General features: G+C 64.0%; 2 protein-coding genes across 2 annotated transcripts; one reads left to right on the top strand and one right to left on the bottom strand.

Moving 5' to 3' along the window:
* The first annotated feature begins 462 nt into the window (after positions 1-462).
* On the top strand, positions 463-3,887 carry MTX1 (metaxin 1). Its single transcript, XM_084500328.1, has 8 exons — positions 463-716; positions 806-875; positions 1,349-1,428; positions 2,100-2,192; positions 2,332-2,514; positions 2,699-2,775; positions 3,230-3,384; positions 3,493-3,887. The coding sequence occupies exons 1-8, from the start codon at positions 636-638 to the stop codon at positions 3,717-3,719; spliced, it is 966 nt and encodes a 321-aa protein (XP_084356454.1). The 5' UTR covers positions 463-635; the 3' UTR covers positions 3,720-3,887.
* Positions 3,888-5,654: 1,767 nt separating this feature from the next.
* Positions 5,655-15,071, bottom strand: LOC311425026 (uncharacterized protein). The gene is made up of 20 exons (XM_084500498.1): positions 14,846-15,071; positions 14,503-14,694; positions 14,280-14,426; positions 14,012-14,145; positions 13,511-13,683; positions 13,164-13,398; positions 12,232-12,456; positions 12,000-12,163; positions 11,741-11,866; positions 11,571-11,672; positions 8,244-8,320; positions 7,923-8,114; positions 7,685-7,831; positions 7,423-7,556; positions 7,055-7,227; positions 6,716-6,953; positions 6,401-6,625; positions 6,161-6,324; positions 5,953-6,078; positions 5,655-5,872 (listed from the first exon to the last, which is right to left on the bottom strand). The coding sequence occupies exons 1-20, from the start codon at positions 15,024-15,026 to the stop codon at positions 5,764-5,766; spliced, it is 3,264 nt and encodes a 1,087-aa protein (XP_084356624.1). The 5' UTR covers positions 15,027-15,071; the 3' UTR covers positions 5,655-5,763.
* Between the last annotated feature and the right edge of the window lie 2,898 nt (positions 15,072-17,969).

The raw sequence follows: 17,969 nt of genomic DNA, 5'->3' as shown, positions 1-17,969 counted from the left end.
GAGCGCCGGCCAAGGCGGAGGAGCAGCGCGGCTCCCCGGCCGTGTTTACGGCTGTTTCCCCCGCCTCCATAACAACGGGCCGGGCCGAGCCGAGCCCCGGGGGCCGCCCCAGCCCCGCTCCCCCCACATCAGCCGCTCCGGTGCACGCCAGGGCGGCCGGGGCCACACGGCTGCCTCCCCTTTTCCCTGTCCTGTCCGGTGTGTGCCCGCTCCCCCCCCCGGGTTTTTATTTATTTTATTTCATTTATTTTATTTTATTTTATTTTATTTTATTTTATGTATTTTATTTATTATATTTATTTTATTTATTTATTTATTTATTTTATTATTTTTATTTAATTAATTAATTTATTTAATTTTCCCATAGCAACGCGCTGGAGCGGCCGGTAACGGACCGCTGTGTGTCGGGGGGGGTGGGCGGCTCCGCTCCGCTCCGTGGTGCTCGGTACCGGGCTCCGCGCATCCCCCGACCGCGGAGGGGATCCCGGGCACTGCGGGAGCTGCCTCGACGGCGCGGCCGCGGGAGCCGCCGCCGGTAGCGGAGCCTCCGCCGCCGCCGCCGGTGCCGCCGGGCCCGCCCCGAGGTGGCGGCGGGCGGAGCCGCCCCGCCGTGTGGTTCCGGGTCGGGCGGGAAGATGGCGGCGCCCATGGAGCTGTTCTGCTGGGCAGGGGGCTGGGGGCTGCCCTCGGTGGATCCCGACTGCCTGGCCGTGCTGGTGAGCGGCGGCGGGGCCGGCGGCGGGGCCGGTGTGCGCCTCCCGGCCGGGCCCCCCCCTCCCGTCCCGTCCCCTCTCCTCTCTTGCAGACGTACGCGCGGTTCACGGGAGCGCCGCTGAAGGTGCACCGGGTCAGCAGCCCCTGGAGGAGCCCCTCCGGTAAGGACCCGCACCGGGGCACCAAGCCCCGCCGCACCCCCTGCCCCACTGCACCCCTTGCCCCACTGCACCCCCATTGACCCATCGCACAGCCCTGCTCCGCTGCACCCCCACCCCACTGCGCCCCCCACCCCATTGCGTCCCCCGTCCAGTTGCATGCCCCCCATCACAGCACTGTACCCCAGTTCACGCTCCCTGCCCCACTGCACCTCCCCTTGCCCCATTACTTGTCCCCTCCCCAGCGTGCTCCTCCTGTCCCATCACGCAGCTTTCATGCCCTTATCTGCCCCCCTCGCATCGTCCGAGCCCCCTACCCCTGTGCGTGTGCCCTCCCCCCCATCCTGCACGCCCCTCGCTCTGCCCTGTGTGCCCTCACCCCAGTGTGGGGGCCCTGCACCCCCCACGGACCCCCCCAGCCCCTCATCACCGGTTGCAGGGGGACGCCCTGCAGCCACCCCTCTCCCTGCCCTCAGGGCGCCTGCCTGCGCTGAAGACGCGGGATGAGGGCACCATCTCCAAAACGCAGCAAATCATAACTCACCTCAGGAAGCAGGTAGGGGACGGCGACGGGCACCCCCTGGGTGCTGCAGGGGGCCAGAGCGCTCACTGGGATGGAGGGAGCTGGAGCTGGAGCAGCAGCAGCGAGGGCATCCGCGGGGATGGGGCCAGGGCACAGCTCCCTGCTCTGGAGGCAGCGTGGTGTGAACCGGTGCGAGCTTTGCCCTGTGGACCCAGCCTGGCTGTCCCCGTGGTGGTGTTTGTTCTGGGGGCAAGCACGACCCCATCTCGAGCCTCGTGCATCTCGAGCAAGGTGGGCGCTTCCCCTCTGTGGTCTGTGCTCCAGTGTGGCTGTGAGCAGGGAGCAGACCTGCAGGGTCCGTGGGACACCCTGAGCTGCCCGCTCCCAGCTCTTCCCTTTGGGCCTGGAAGTCAAGACAAACCTTAACTCTCCTAGCGCTGGGTCTGGACACGGGTGGGTAGAGCTCAGAGGGGGCACAGCACCAGATCCTGCCCGCTCCGCTCCTGGGGTTGGCCGGGTGTCCATCCCGATAACCTCCCAACCTCCCAGCTCACAGAGGAGCGAGAGCAGGGGTGGGTACAGAGCAGGGCTGGCCCTGCTGCCCGGTCCCTCTGCACGCAGGCACTCGCTTTGTCACGGTCCCCCGAGGTTGCAGGATGGCTGCTTCCTACTGCCAGCTCAGCCCCGTTTCCTTTCCTCCTCAGAAATACAACGCTGACTTTGACCTCTCAGCCACGCAAGGAGCAGACACGCTGGCTTTCGTGTCCCTGCTAGAAGAGAAGCTGCTGCCAGTGCTGGTGAGTCTCAGCGTGGCCGCGGGGAACATCTCAGAGGTGCCTGCGTGCGCTGGGCATGGGCTGTCCTTGTGCCACTGCCATCGGCTGTGCCGGCTCTGGCACTCCCCGGGGCATCGGCACGGGTTGTCCTCTGCTGCAGATCCACACGTTCTGGGTGGATGCGAAGAACTACGTGGAGCACACGCGGAAGTGGTATGCCGAGACCATCCCCTTCCCGCTGAACTTCTTCCTGCCCAACTGCATGCACAAGCAGCACGTGGAGCGGCTGCAGCTCATGTGGGGAGACGGCTACATGGAGGATGAGGAGAAGCTGGAGAAGGAGGTGAGGGGATGTGTGGGAAGGAGGTGCCCAGCTCCAAACACTGCAGCTCCTCAGGGATTGCCCGGAGGGATCACGCAAGGCTGAAATCTCAGCCTGGGATCTGGAGTTCCCAGCCTGAGCACCCCCCCCCCATCGCTGTGACACCGCGACACTCTGCAGCCCTGGCTCTGTCTTCATTCTCTAGCTGTACCGGGATGCTCGGGAATGCCTGACACTCCTGTCCCAGCGCCTTGGCTCCCAGAAGTTTTTCTTCGGAGACTCGTACGTGGCTACAGGGGGAACATACTGCGGGGACTGCAAGCCCCCTGCACGCAGGCAGGACCAAGCCCCCGCGGCTCACGGGGAAGCCGTAGCCCACAAATGTTGCTTTGGGGAGCTGGACAGGCTGGAGGGGATGGAGCGACACGGGCAGGAACGATGCAAGAGCTTGTGGGATTTGCCACCAGCCTCAGCATCGCTTTTCCCCAGCTTCTGAGCACTTGTTGGAGCCAGCAAGGCTGCTCAGAGACAGGACTGTCCTGCATCCCGTGCCCCTGCCCTGTCCCCACTGCTGGGACTGGGAGCAGGGAGCCCTCCCGGCAAGGAGGAGCTACTTGCTGTCCCCAGGAGCACGGCGGGGTGGCACAGAAGGCTGGGGGTGGCCGCATCTGGGTGACTTTGGGTGGGGATGGGGGATGGAGGGCCCATGACCCAGTGGCGGATCTCTGTTCCCCAGGCCCGCTTCCCTCGACGCCTTTGTCTTCAGCCGCCTGGCGCCGCTCCTGAAAGCGAAGCTGCCCAACGGGAAACTGCAGCAGCACCTGAAGTCCCTGCAGAACCTGTGCAACTACTGCACCTCCATCCTCAGCCTCTACTTCCCCTGGGACGGAGGTGAGATGCACCCCCAGCCTCACGCTGCACCTTTGGGGTGCCCCCCTCAAAAAAAAAAAACACCACGAAAGCCAACACGGGTGCCCTGCTGTGCTCTGTTCCCCCCAGGTGACCTTCCCGCCAGCGCCCCGCGGGTTGGGGGTGCCGAGGGTGGCGACACAGAGGAGGACCCCCACAAGCGGCGCAACCAGCTGCTGTCGGTGCTGGTGGGGCTGGCGGCCATGCTGGGCTACGCCTTCCTGAGCGGCATCGTCTCCATCCAGCGCGGCGCCGTGGGGCCGGCTGGCCGCCAGCCCATCGCCCTGGAGGAGGAAGAGGAGGAGGAGGAGGAGTGAGGAAGAGCGGCCGCGTTCAGAGCTGTGATTATGTACTCGTCCGGCCACTCGAACTGACTGTTTTTACGCCGGTGGCCTCGCAGCGTTGCTCCCTGCAGGTGTGCCACTCTGCGTCCCAGCAGAAATTACAGCCCTTGCCCGCCGCACCAATAAACCTCACTCTCTCCACCCGCGCTCTCCCGTCCTCCCTGTGGCCTCTCATGGTTGCAGGGCCGGCCGCCTTTCCCTTTCCCCTTCTCCCAGGTACCCAGGCTGGGGGCACTAATGTGCTGCTCCACCAGTGCTCCAATCCTGTCTGCACCCCCCCCAAATCCTTCCCTTACCCCCAGGAGGGCTGCGGGATCTACAGCACTGGGGAACATGGCGAAGAGGGAAAACCGTGGGTCTTCAAGGTCCTGTATCTGCTCAGCACCTTCGTTTGCATCTGTGGCGGTGCTGGGAGCATCTCCCTCCCCCGGCAGTCATGGGGCTGAGCCCTCTGCCTCTTGTCCTCGCAGCTCCCCTGCCCCGTGGCTGTGCAGAGCCCCATGGTACTGGTGCCCCCCTCCTGCTGTGCCACAGTGTGCCTGGGGACAGCCCCCGGCCAGCTGCCTCCTGGGCAGTGCAGCAGAAAGCAGCAGCGCAGGAGCCCAGGCTGTCAGCAGGACGTGTCCCCGGCCCGGCAGGGCACGAGCTCTCCCCTCGCTGCTGGAGGGCCGCCCGCCAGCCCGACTCACCGCAGCGGCGCGCGTGGGGCGGCGAGCAGCCACCAGGCCTGCGGCTGCAGCAGGAATTCCTCCAAGGATGACAGCTCTGTTTGCATTCCTCCACGCCTGCCAGGAATGGGGAGTTCCTTGCAGCTGGCACTGCCAAAAAGCACGTAGTGCGGCGAACGTCGCTCCGCAAGCCCTGCAAGACCCAGGGCTGGGATGGGGAGGGGGCTTCTGTCCCAGCACCGAGCGGAGCTGCCGCTCTCGACAGGGGCTGCCCGGCCTCAGGGCTCAGCACCCGGCCCTGGGGGCAAGCGGGGCCGTCAGCGATGCTGCGGTTTCCCCCAGCTGCCGTCAGTTTACGAGGGTGTAAATGGAAAAGCGGTGTCTGGCCAGGCTCGCGCACGCGTGCGCCCGCTGCCAGGCGGCACACAGCCCTCGCTTGTTCGGCTGCGTGCTGGGGCTGCCACCCTGGCTCCGGGTGCCCCCTGGGGTGGTGGGGGGACAGGGATGGGTTCTGCACCCTGGGAACACAGCCCCACGGCACACGGGGTCCTGGTGCAAAGGTCCTGCACCGGGCATGGGTTTGCAGGCCAGGGGCCCCCAGGTTTGCACCGGGGCCAGGAGAGGAGCCAGGGTGTGAATGGTTTCCCTCACCCGCGTGGCGGCCGTGGAGCCTCCGGTTCGAGGGGCCCTGCCGGGAGGGGAATGACTCAACGCAGCTCCCCCCGGCCCCGCTCCCCCCATAACGTCACTCGGGAAGTATGCGCCCGACGCTCCAGTTTCCCATTAGCAGAGGGGTTTATGGCTGCTCCAGCAGCACAAACCGCAGCGAGCAGCCTCCTGCTCCTGCCAGCAGGAGAAACTGGGGCTGCTGACGTCAGGCCCCGCGCTGAATCCCAGCGGCCGAGCCCAGCTGCCACCGTCCCCAGGCCCCCGCCGGCTTCAGGCTGCAGCTCTGCCACCAGGACGCTGCACGTGGGCAGGGGAGGGGAGTGATGTCCCCAGGTCCCCTCGGGCACAGCCTTGGTGGGGCTGCCTCCCACCACGGTCACAGCTTGGGGGGGAGCAGTGGGGGTCTGGGGGGCCTGTGGGTACGGCCGCTTCCATACCTGCCTCCTCACCCAGCTCCAGCACCGCGAGGAGGTGGCAAGGGAGGGCAGAGGACGCGCAGGCGAGATTGTAGAAAACCTCTTTATTTTATGAAAACATCTAGAAAACAGCAGGCGTTGTGGCCTGTGGATCGGTCAGATCCCCTGGGGTGGTGCAGGGCCACAGGGGACTGTCCCCGAGCCCCCAGGGGGGTGAAGCAGCCCCCCAGCAGCACTGCTGGCCCCGGGACCACCGCAGCCATGCTAGGCCGGCTGCTTCCACAGGAACGTCTGGATGGAGTCACTGGGAGCTGTGGCCTCAATGAAGCCAACCCTGGGGTCTGAGATCCCAAAGGAGACATCCATGGGGGACCTGGGGGGGATGCGAGGAGGGAAGCAGGTCAGAGGAGGTGGCTGGGCTGTGGGGTCAGGGCGCAGGGCCAAGCCACTCACCGGTTCAGGACCACCAGGACCACGGCGCCGTCGGGGCGCAGGAAAGCCGTGTGCTCCAGTTCACACCTGCGGCACTTCTTGGAGACAGCCAGCCCCACGCGCTGCGAGCCCTCAGGGATGAACTTGCTGCAGGGACAAGCAGGGGCTGGACGCAGCACCCAGGAGTGCTGTTGGGTCCCCTTGTTGGCCGCCCCCAGCCCCAACCCACCTGAAGTGCCCCATGTGGTAGAACATGGGCTGCTTGTAGAAGACGTCCTTGCTGCTGTCCACGATGACGGGGCTGTCCACGTAGTTCTTGCTCCAGTTGGGGCCCCCCTGAAGGTCCAGCGCCAGGTTCCAGTCGGTCCAGCCCGTAACGTAGTTGTTGAGGTCCTGCGGGAGTGGTCGCGGTGCTGAGCCGCACGCAGCCGAGGGGGGCAGTGCGTCCCGCGGGCCCACCCAGCCCTACCGTGAGGATGCTGTGGCTGTACTTGCTCCCGCGGTCCCAGCCGCCAAGCACCACCCGGGGCTCCCAGAAGTAGGAGCCAGTGGAGGCCTCCGTAGAGAGGAGGAAGTAATTGGGGAAGAGGTGGTGGGTGATGGAGAGGGTGAGGTCGATGGGCGCCAGGAAGTCCAGGTACCAGTGGATGCCGATGCCGCTGATGTAGCTGGCGGCCACAGGGTCTTTGAGAACCTGGGAGGAGAAAAAAGCAAGGCCCTGAGAGCCGCTGTGGGGCAGGGCAGAGCTGCCATGGGGCAGGGCAGAGCTGCTGTGGGGCCTCACCACTTGAGCCCAGTAGGGCAGCATCACACGCTGGTCATCCAGGATGATGAGCTGGACGTTGCGGTGGGAGCTGTTGGCCAGCGCAGGGCCCAGGTCCTGTGCAATGAAATCCCGCTGGTGCTCCGGGGAGAAGCCCAAGCACTGGAAGGGGTAGAAGACGATCTCGCCGGCCGTGGGCTCGTTCCCTGCTGTCACAGCCCAGAAGGTCAGGTTGTGCTTGGCGTATTCATCCAGGAACCTGGGCACAGGAGCAGCAAGGTGAGCGGCCTCATCACAGCAGCGCCAGCCTGGCTCTGGGGTGCAGCCCCCAGTGCCCTTTGGGGTCCCTCGGCTGCTCACCGGATGAAGTATTTGGCCCAGGCCTTGTGGTACTTGTCCCCTGGGTTTCCCTTTAGTGTCCCCCTCCCCGTCATGGCACCGTTTGTCTTCATCCAGACCGGGGATGTCCAGGGGCTGGCATACAGTGACAGGGGATGCTTGGCTACCGCCTGGGCTGCCTGGAGGATCGGGATCTGGGGACAACACAGAGATGGCAGCGAGTTCTCCTGGGTCCGTGCCAGCTCCAGCACCACAAGTGGCAGGGTGAGCCCTCTCCTTCCCCCTGCCCTGGGAAGCCACCTTCCTCAGGCCACCAGTTCCACCCCAGACCCAGCCCCAGCACTTCAGGCTTGCCCATCCCATGGCTGCCCCCCATCCACGGGACTCACCTTCATCCGCGTATCCTCCTCCGTCAGGTTGAAGTGCTTCAGCTCAAAGTCACCCTCCGCGTCAGCATAGGTGTAGAGACGCACAGAGAAATCGGTGCTGGCCATGGGGACGCGCACGAGGTTGTACTCAATGCCTGGGGAAGGAGCGTGGGGTGATGGGGGTCCCTGGGAGGCATTTGGGGGGGTGCAACACCCCAGTCCCTCAGCTGCTCTCCAAAACCAAGGCCAGGCACCCAGTGCTCTTGCCCTGCCCCGTGCTCACCTTCCTCAGAGAAATAGGAGCGGAGCAGATGGCTCTGAGCCTCCTTGGACAGGGACTGGATGTTTATGGCAGCTGAGTCCGTGACGGAGCCTCCAAAGCCCTTCACCTTCTGGTAGCGCTGCGCCGTGTCCAGAGTGAGGTGGAAATCTGCGGGAATGAGCAGCATCACGGCCACAGTGTGGGGACGGGGACTCCATCCCTGGGGATGCGGCACTGCGTCCGCAGCCGGGGCAGGTACCTGGGGTCTCTGCATTGCTCTGGAAGCTCCCCTCGCTGCGCTCCAGCCGCTTGCCGGCCTTGCTGCTCTCATACTTGACGTAGGTGCCCGGGGCCGGCAGGACCACGGGGTCCAGCGTGTCGCAGTACGCGGCGCTGCAGGCACACACCAGCGAGCCGTGCCCGAAGTCCTTGGCGTTGCAGGGCCGGCCGCCTGCAGTGGGAGGAGAGGGGCTGGCAGAGGTCTGCCACAGACCTTCCCCTGCCAGGAAGGAGCTGCTCCGGCCCCCAGCTCACCCCTTCTGCCCTGCACCCCCCTTGGGGACACAGCCTGGCTACTCACCTGCCACGTGTGGTGCTGATTGCAGCAGCAGGAGCCAGCCCAGGACGCTGGCACACCCAGGCCACATGGCGCCTCCGCTGCCGTGGGACTCGGACAGATGCGATCAGCAAGCTCTGGGGCTGGGAGCAGGGCGGTGGATGTCAGCGAGTGGCTCCTCTGCCCCATCCCAGCCCCACACGGGGGCAGAAACCCCAGGCAGTGACAGCTCCTCATCTGAGACAACGGGGTCTGGGAGCCCCAGGACCCACCAGCACCCTGGCCCAGCACTCGCCCTCCCTCTTGCCTCACTGGCAGCGTGCTGCTCCCACAGGGCTGTCACCCATGGGTGTCTCCAGCCACACTGCGGCCCAGAGCATGCGCACCCCAGCCAGAGGTGCAGCCCCCAGCATGTGCCGCCCTCTGCCCGGCATTCTGGCACTGCCAGCCGCCCACGCTGGCAGCACCCGGTGTGTCGGATCACTCCCGTCCTCGCCTTCCTCCCTCCCCTCTCACAGTGCATGCCTGCCTCCTCCCCACATTGTGTGACCATCAGCTGTGCCGTGCCCCAGCAGGACTGGGGGCTAGCACATGCTGAGGCCCCACGGGACTGGCTCTGGATGTGTCCCTGGTGCCTCCTGAGCCACGGTCAGGAGCAAACAGCTCTGTGCTTGCACCCCAAAGTGTGGCAGCCAGGGCTTGGCTAGCCAGAGAGGTTTGGGGATGGAGCCCACAGCACGGGGAGGTCCCACGTTTCCCTGCCCTCTGCAGCTGCTCCCACTCTGTCTTGTCCACCCTGCTCTGCTGGGCAAGGAGCATCCCAAAGGAAACACAGGATCAGCCACCCCTGTGCCTCCCTGTGCTGCTGCCACCAGGACAGGGGGAAGCAAAGTTTGGGACAGTGCCACCACGAGACCCTGCGGGATAGGGACCGGGGCCAGGAGGGTTCTCGTGCACCCATCATCTGCCGGCAGCGACCGGCCGACACGGTGCTCACAGCCTCAGCCTGGTCCCAGGTCCTTGGCCAACCCCATCCCCGCTGTCTGAAAAAAAGCCATTCCAGATCCAGGCTACTCACCTGCTCCCAGAAATCCTTCTCTTCCCGTGTCTCTGCTCGGGAGCAGGGCGGCAAGGCAGCAGGACCTGCTCTCTGGGCTGCAGCCGGGTAGGAGGCAACAGCTTCTGGCTGAGCAGGAAAGGTGAGTCCCAGGAGAGAGGACGGCCCATGGGATTTGGGTGCGTTTGAAGAGGAGCCCGAGGAGGGTTTTGCAACACCGCGCCAATGAGAGCTTTCAACACTTCCCTGCAGCGTTTGCAAAGTTCTCCCGAAACCTGTCCCAGCATCTGCAGGGCAGCCAGGGAGGGGGACAGGACTGCCCACCTGCACCTCTCTGCAGCAGCTCCCCTTTATGCCTTGGTCATTCTGGCCACATCTCCCCACGCAGACACCTTCCCTTGGCCCTGACGTGGTTCTCTCCGTGTCTTCTGTGCCACAGACACAGGCAGGAACCGTCTCTAGCAAGTGCTGTGGCCGAGACCCACGTCCCACTCATGGGTCCACCAGCCGGCTTTCCCCATGTGGCAGCCGTGTGGCCAGGGCTGCAGGGCACCCCTGGGACCATCCGAAAGCAGCAGGAGCCATCACACCACTCCTCACCGCCCCTCCTTGCGGGTGCTGCCGGGGGCCCCAGGCTCTGCCCCGTGCTCCCCCCACTCGCCCCTGCCATGGGGTCGCATCCCCCGACGCTAGCCCCTGCCCGCAGCAGCGCTGGGTGGAGCGGGCTGCAGCGCTGCATCGACCGCATCGCGGGCTGCGGAACAAGCCCAGACAGCGCACCTTCTAATTTAGGATCCTTCCTAATTGCCAGCACCTGCCCATCAAGAGAAACAGGATGGGGGCAGCACTTGCCCTGTGCCAGCCCCGCTCCCCCTCAGGCTCCCCCCTGCAAGGTCCCCAGGGCAAATCCTGCAGCCTGCGCCCCTCGCAGCCATGGCACAGTGCCTGGGACGGCACAGCCCTCGCCTCCTCCATCGGCACACGGGGAGGAAGGCAAGGCACCAGCCTGCGGCAGCCGTGCTTGCAGCTGGCAAGGGAGCACCGAGGCTGGCTGCAGGGGCTGTGCCGAAGTGCTGCAGCGCACGCGTGTGCTTCAAGCACGGCAAACAGCAGCTGCGGGGCTCCAGACATGCCCATGTGTGCCTCCTCTGCATGGCAGAGCTTTAATTTAAATTAGGAAGGGAAGGAATTCCAGCTGCGGTTTGGGTCAGCGCTACCCAGAAGCATCGACAGAAGAGCAGGATGGGCAGAAATGCCCTATGAAAAGGGCTGAGAACCAGCCAGGTGCTGTCTTCTTGTCGAGCTCCAACAAGACAGCTGTTAAACCTCTTTTTTTTTTTTTTTTTTCTTTTTCCTCCAACATCAGCAACTCCGCAGCTTACACACAAGTGGAATTTGCTAAGGAGCTCTCTGGCTTTCTAATTCCTGGACTTCAAAGATACTGGTAACCTTCCCAAAGACTGGAGCAAGCAAAAACTGTAACTGGTATTTAAAAAGAGTAAACAGGATGGTCAGGTAATTGTAGCCTGTCAGCTTGATTTCAGACAGAGCCAGAATAGAGGGGAGTCTGTCATGAGGCTCCATTAGCAGAGGATTACTGGAGATGGCAGGCGGTGAGAATTTATGGAAGAGATGGTATCAAATTAATCTGGCTGCCGCGGCTGCGGGGTTTGGTCGATGGGGACATGGCTCCAGCATACTCGGCCTTTTGTGCAGCATCCCCCCGATGCAGCATGACATTTTCATTTAAAAAAAAAAAAAAAAAAAAGCAAGCAAGCTAGGAAAACCAACGGCACATATGAAACGAATCAAAAGCTGGCCCACGGCACAGCCTCTGGCTGCAGCTACAAACAAGGCAGCCACACAGAGGACGCGGGGACGGAGGCTGCCCTAGGACCCCCTCGGCACTCTGCGCCTCACCCACGTCGTGGAAGAAAAGGGAGGAAAACGGAACAATTTCCGAGCACGTAGGGGAAACAATGACGGGGAACGGTGCATACCGGAGGGAGCACGTCAAGGCTTTACTTGGCGTGCGAGACACACGCGAAGGTTTGGAGGGAGCCACGTGTGGAAGCGTGGCCTGGTGCAGGGCATGGTGTCCCGGGGGACGCTGCCGCACCGGGAGGGGGATGCAATGGGACCGTGGCACCCCTGGCACAGGGGTGGGAGGACCCCTGGGCCACCCCACGTCCCTGGGGTGCCACCACCACTGGAGAATGCTGGATATGGAGAGGGGAGGGCTGTCACCCGCAGCCCCCAGCACCAACCCCCAGCCCTGGGGACAGCCCTGTCACTGCCGCCGCCACAGGTAGGTCTGGATGGAGCTGGCTGGAGCCACGGCCTCGATGAAACCGACAGCGGGGTCCGAGATCCCGAAGGACACATCCCAGGCAGACCTTAGGAGAAAGGCGAGAGGGGCTGAGAAGGTTGGCACCGTGAGCCCCCCTCCCCAGCCCCCACTGACCTATTGAGGACCACCAGGACGATGGTGCCATCAGGGCGCAGCAGTGCCACGTGCTCCAGCTGGCAGAAGAGGCACCGGCGGCTGCTGTGCAGCCCCACGCGCCGTGAACCCTCGGGGATGAACTTGCTGCAGGAAGGGAATGGGGGCTTCAGGGGATGCCAGCAACCCCGTCCCAATCCCAGTGACCGTGGGGGGCAGGCAGCCTCATCCCAGGCATGGGGCACAGCTCCGAGGACCACTGGAGCCAGCCCCGACCCACCTGAAGTGCCCCATGTGGTAGAACATGGGCTGCTTGTAGAAGACGTCCTTGCTGCTGTCCACGATGACGGGGCTGTCCACGTAGTTCTCGACCCAGTTGGGGCCCCCCTGAAGGTCCAGCGCCAGGTTCCAGTCGGTCCAGCCGGCCACGAAGTGGTTCAGGACCTGGGCAGCAAGGAAAGGGGCTCAGGGCGGCCGTGCTGGGCTCGCAGCCACGCTGGGAGAGGCCGTACCGTCAGGATGCTGTGGCTGTAGCGGTCCCCTCGCTCCCAGCAGCCCAGCGACACAGAGAACCGATAGGTGAGGAAACCGCTGCAGGCCTCAGTGTAGAGGAGGAAATGGTTGGGGAAGAGCTTGTGGGTGGCCTCCAGGCTGCAGCTGGCTGGGACAATGCTGTCCAGGTACCAGTGAACGCCGACACCAGCAACATAGTGGGCAGCGGTGGCATCGCCCAGGACCTGGCGGGACAAAGGAGATGCCTCAGGGGACGCCCCCGTCCCCACGGGGCTTGGCACATGGACCCCATTGTGGCCCGCCAAGACTACCAGCCTCCCCTCTCGCAAGCACCAGGGACTCCTTCACCTGCACCCTAACCGGCAAGAAGCACCCAGAGGTGGCTCCAGCACCCTGTTGGGCACATGGAGGGACACCTCCCACCCCTCCTTCCTCATCCTCAGCAGGATGGTCAGGCACCGCTCGCCCCCAGGGCCTGCTGCTCTGAAGGAAGGAAGGAACACGCTCACGCTTTGCCCTCCCCCTGCAGCTCCGTCCTTGCTCGAGGTAGAGACAGGAGCAAATTTTCCTTTCCTTGTTCCTAGTCTAGAGGAATTCCCATGACGCCTCTTCAGTAGTGCAAAGGAAGGAGGGCAAGGAGTAAAACAAAGAAGCTGAAACTGCCCAGAGAAGCAGCCGGCGTGCAGGCAGCGCCTGTGGCTGCCCTGCTGCAGGAACGTGGGATGAAGAAGCCTCCTCCTGTCCCTGCCTCAGACAAGAGCGCAGGGGTGGCTGCTACCAATTACCCAGCTTCTGCTCCCTCTGCAGCACGCCTGATTTGCCTTCCCGTCTGTCTAGGACTGGGAGCGGCTGCAGGCTTAATTTTAGGTTAACATTCAATGGTTAGGCGTGAAGCAGAGCAGACAGCTGGAGGGGAAGCTCCGCGCCTCACCGCTTTGGCCCAGGCGGGGAGGTGGATGCGCTGGTCGTCCATGATGATGAGCCGGGTGCTGTGCGAGCTCTGGGCCAGCGCAGGGCCCAGGTCCTGGGCCACAAAGTCCCGCTGCTGCACGGCGGTGAAGGCGATGGTCGGGAACTGGGGGTGCGCTAAGAGCGCCGCGAGGGGCTCGTTCTGCGCCGTCACCGCCCAGAAGGTCAGGTTGTGCTTGGCGTATTCGTCCAGGAACCTGGGAGAGGGGAGAACGGAGGGATGCTGGCCTCGCCGCGAGCGTCCCCTGTCCCCAACACGCTCCCCCGTTTGCCCCAGCCCCAGGGCATCCCAGTCCCAAGGAATGGTACTTGATGAAGTAGTTGGCCCAGGTCTTGTGGTACTTGTCCCCCGCCTGCCCCTTCAGCGTGCCCTTCCCGCGAACATCCTCGTTGCTCTTCATCCAGGCTGGGGAGGTCCAGGGGCTCGCGTACAGGGACAGCGGCCGTTTGGCCATGGCCAAGGCTCGGTGCAGGATGGGGATCTGCAGCACGGGGCAGAGAGAGGCTCAGCTCCAGCTGCAGCCCTTCAAAACCCCAACAGGAGGAAGGGGAGCACTGAAGGGCCCTTGCGAGGAACGGCAGCCAGAGAGCACCACCCATGGCACAGAGCCCCGGCTCTGCTCCTTGCCAGCACCGGGCGGGCATGCTGGGACGCACCCCAGAGGAGGTGCCAGCTCCTGCGGGCTGTCCCCACACACCCCACACCGGGATGGCAGTGCCCGGGCACCAGGGTCCCCATGCAGGAGCTCCTACAGAGGAGCCGACAGAAAGAGAGGGACCCAGGCACTGGCGGCGGGCTCAGTCTCCTACCTTCATCTTCACGTCCTCCTCTGCCAGCTTGAAGTGCTTCAGCTCATAGTCATAGGGGACATCATCGTAGCTGTAGGGGCGCACGGAGAAGTCGCTGCAGGCCATGGGGACCCGGACGAGGTTGTACTCGATCCCTGCGGAGAAGGAAAGGCACCGAGCAGCACCGCAACAGCAGCTCAGGCGATGCACGTCCCTGCAGCTGGGACACCACAGCTCCCAGCAGGGACCCAGCGAGCTGCCCCACACTGCTGACACCCTCGCTGCTCACCATTCTCGGAGAAGTAGGACTGCAGCAGGTTGTCCTGGGCCGGCTGCGACAGCCCCAGGATGTTGAGGGCAGCAGCATCCGAGAGAGACCCACCGAAGCCCTTCACGTGCTGGTACAGCGCAGAGATGTTGAGCGTCAGCAGCAGCCCTGCGAGGGAAAACCCAGCCTGGCTCAGCTCACGGGAGACCTGCAGGAGCACCCGCTGCCTGCACACAGCAGGTACCTGGGGCACGGAGGCTGCGTTGGAAGCTCCCCTCGCTGCGCTCCAGCCGCTTGCCAGCCTTGCTGCTCTCGTACTTGACGTAGGTGCCCGGGGCTGGCAGCACCACGGGGTCCAGCGTGTCGCAGTACGTGGCATTGCACACGCACACCATGGAGTCACGGCCAAAATACTTGGGGCTGCAGGGCCGGGCACCTGCGGGCACGGGCAGATGCTGGAGGGGGACGCTCCCTAAGGGGCTGTGGCCCTTCGAGAGCTCTCCCTGTGCCTTGGGGTGCTCCCTAAATCCCTCCAGCCCCACGCTCCCCACCCTGCTCACCCCACCCCACCCCGTCTCTGCACTCACCTGCAGCCCTGGGCACCGCCTGGAGCAGCAGCAGCCAGCCCAGGACCCTGGCATACTGGGCCCACATGGTACTGCCACGTCCCCTTGGCTCGGGCAGACCTGGGGGAGCAGACTCTGCATTTGGGGGGCATGCTGTTAGGAAACCCTGAGCTGGTGCAGGAGGGGATAGACAGGGCTGCATTGGGGAGCAGGGCTGGGTCGGCTGCTTCGCCTTCAGCTGCTGGAACTGCTGCCTTGCCAGCCAAGACCCTTGCCCTCCTGCCAAGACCCTCATTTGGGGCAGGGGAGGTGGCTCCATCCTGCCCCCGGGGAACCCGGAGCCCACCTGCCTCTGTGCCGCTTGCTGTGCCTTGCTGCCTCCGGCCTCGCGCTGCAGCAGACCTCCTCCTCCTCCCAAGGCAGCTCCGAGCTCCCCACCTTGCCTTTAAGGGGAGCCGAGTTGAGACCCTCCCTCGCAGCACACCCTCCTCTCCCACCCCCACAGCTCCTCCTTGCTCTTCCTCTGGTCTCGGACCCGGACCATCAGGTATATGTCTTGCCACAGGCTGGTGGGGCCGGTGCTGAAGGAAATCAGGTCCTGTTTGCCTCCAACTGCTTCACCCCCAGGAGAGGCAGCGCCAGAGACATTGTGCTGATGGATCCAGCTGTGCCACCAGCCCTGCCAGTATGGGGAGACACAGCGTGGTGCAGCTCTGAGAAGTTGTTGCAATGCTCTGAAGAAGAAACTAATTTCTTTCTTTCATCAGACGGGCTCTGGATGAATCCCCAAAACCACAGCAGAGCCCACAAACGCACTCGGGGACATTTTGGGCTGCCCTGCTAATGATTTCCAACAGCACGCTGGGCAAGTTACCCCTGCCCCTCACCTCATTTCCCTAAGAGGTGCCACAGCCACACGCCGGGCTGAGGAGGGTCCTGGATGCCCTGGCAAGGATGGCAAAGGGCAAGGATCCACCAGGCACCGTGTGGGAGCTGGGGCTCCTGCCGTGCCTGAGCCTTTTTGCATCGCTCACCCCCCACCCCAGAACTGCTGGAGGAGGGCAGCAGCAGGCTGCCAAGCGCTGTCGTTCCTCTGTTTCTGCACCAATGAGGCAGCACCGAGGAGCCAGACCCATGGAGGGGAACCCACTGCGGTGCCAGCGGCACCTCCACCCCGACAGCTGCGCTGTCAGGGCGCAGAGCTCAGCTCTTCCATGCCCGCGGGGCCAACTCCGGGAACACTCCCTGCCACGGGGCTGCTCCTCGAGCAAAGCTTCACCGTCAAAATTGCCAGGGCTGAAATTGGCACGCGGGTACCGCCTGCTCCTGGGCACAGCGTGCGGGACATGCACACGCACCCGTTTCTGTACGGGCACCCTCAGCAGCCCGGAGCAGCGGGGAACAGCTTGCCCCCTGCCCGAAAGCTGGGGCTGGCAGCAGAGCCCAAGGCTCCTCGCTGCTTCTCCACCAGCACTTGGTGAGGGTTAAACTGCTCAGCCACCCTCTGCGCCGTTAGCTCTCCCTCTCCAGGGTGGAGCAGCAATTTATGACTAATTTTCTCCTTTTCAGCCATATCAGATACAGCTGTAGGGCAACCCGATCCATCTTCCCCTGCCCTCCAGCACTGTCCCGCTGCAGTGCGGTGCACACCACAGCCCCCCCCGTGTGCCCGGGGCCAAACCCCAGGGCCACCCACTGCAGGAAGAGGGTGGCTGGGGCCAGGCAGCCCCCGGATAAAACCTAGGGAGCGAACAGGCAGCCCCAGAAGGAAGCTGCTGGCCCGTCCCCTCTGCCCCACACGACTCCCACCTCCAGCTGTGACTAACTCATCAGCCAGGTGCTACACCCAGGCTAATTAGCCCCAGTTTTGGGGAGGGATTAATTGATCAGATGCAGCCTGAGGCTGCTGGCCTGCTGCCCCTGACCTGGGATGCCCCGTGCTTGCCCCATTCTTTTCCTCCCTGTTTTGGGGTCTGGCACAGCCGTGGCCCCGTGGCCAGGCTCGGCTCCCACCGCAGCCCCAGCAGAGCCTGGCAGCCCCAAAACGTCCCCGAACAAAAACACCGCAGAGGCTGCCGGGACAGACAGGAGCTCGTCCCTATCAACAAGGGCTGATAAGAGCTTCTTGCTCAGCAGGAAAAGTGAGACCCAGGGGAAGGGCTACGCCTTGGCGCTGAGCTGGTGGCACAGGAGCCACTGGGCAACCCCACTGAATCCTCAGCCAAGCCGTTTCTTGCTGACGTCCCCAGCACACGGGATTTCTCACTCCTTTTCGGGTGAAGGAGCCTGGGGCACGAGGAGTTTGTCCCTCAGCCAGTCCAGCGCCGTCCTGTGGGGACGGGAACCCGTGCAAACACAGAGCTAGGGCTGAGCTGCCCATGTGGGATTTGGGGTCTGTGTGTGCCCCAAATGGGTCAGTGCTTTGTACATGGGTTAACGAGCCAAGCCCAGAGTGCAGTGATGGGATTTTCCCCTCCTCGTTTAACCCAGACTTGTTTGATCCTTTGGGGCCGAGAAGAGGAGCAGGACAAGGGGATGTGCCTGGAGGAGGTGAAGCATCTGGACACTGGCTTTTATTACTGAGGCTGGGAAAACCTCCAAAAACGTGTAAGTGAGGGACCTGCGAAAAAAGAAGCGGGTGGGAGAGCAGCAGCTGCTTGCTGGAGCCTGGTGCTGGGCTGTGGGGATGCCTGGAGCAGGCTGGGAGCCGCCACAATCCTGGAGAAATATTTCCCTCTTGTGGACAAACACAAAGGGCCTCTGGGCAGCAGTGGGGTCCAGCAGCCACCCCACTCCCCAAATGGCAGCTGTGCCACCCCAGACACTGGACGGGGGGGCTTAAGGGGAAGTCCCTTCACTGCTGTCAGCCCCGACAGCACCGGGAAGCTGCGTCTTGCCTGCCCTGACCCAGCCCCAGCCTCCCTTCCCAGCCCTGCCTGCAATTGTGACCTCCCCTGCCCTAATCCCCCGCACACCCTCGTCGCTGCCTCCCTCCTTCCTGGGTGTGCCGGCGCTCTGCACCCACTCCTGGTCCCATGCCTGCTTACTCACCCTGCCTGGCCCCGCAGCTCCGGACGATGCTGAGTCCCACTGGGGACAGCGTGCCCCATCGCAGGGCTGCTGCTGCCTGGTGGGTGCCATCTCG

This window comes from Aythya ferina (genome assembly GCF_964211825.1).
Source record: "Aythya ferina genome assembly, chromosome: 29".
Taxonomy (NCBI): domain Eukaryota; kingdom Metazoa; phylum Chordata; class Aves; order Anseriformes; family Anatidae; genus Aythya; species Aythya ferina.
This window is presented reverse-complemented; position numbering and strand designations above follow the sequence as displayed.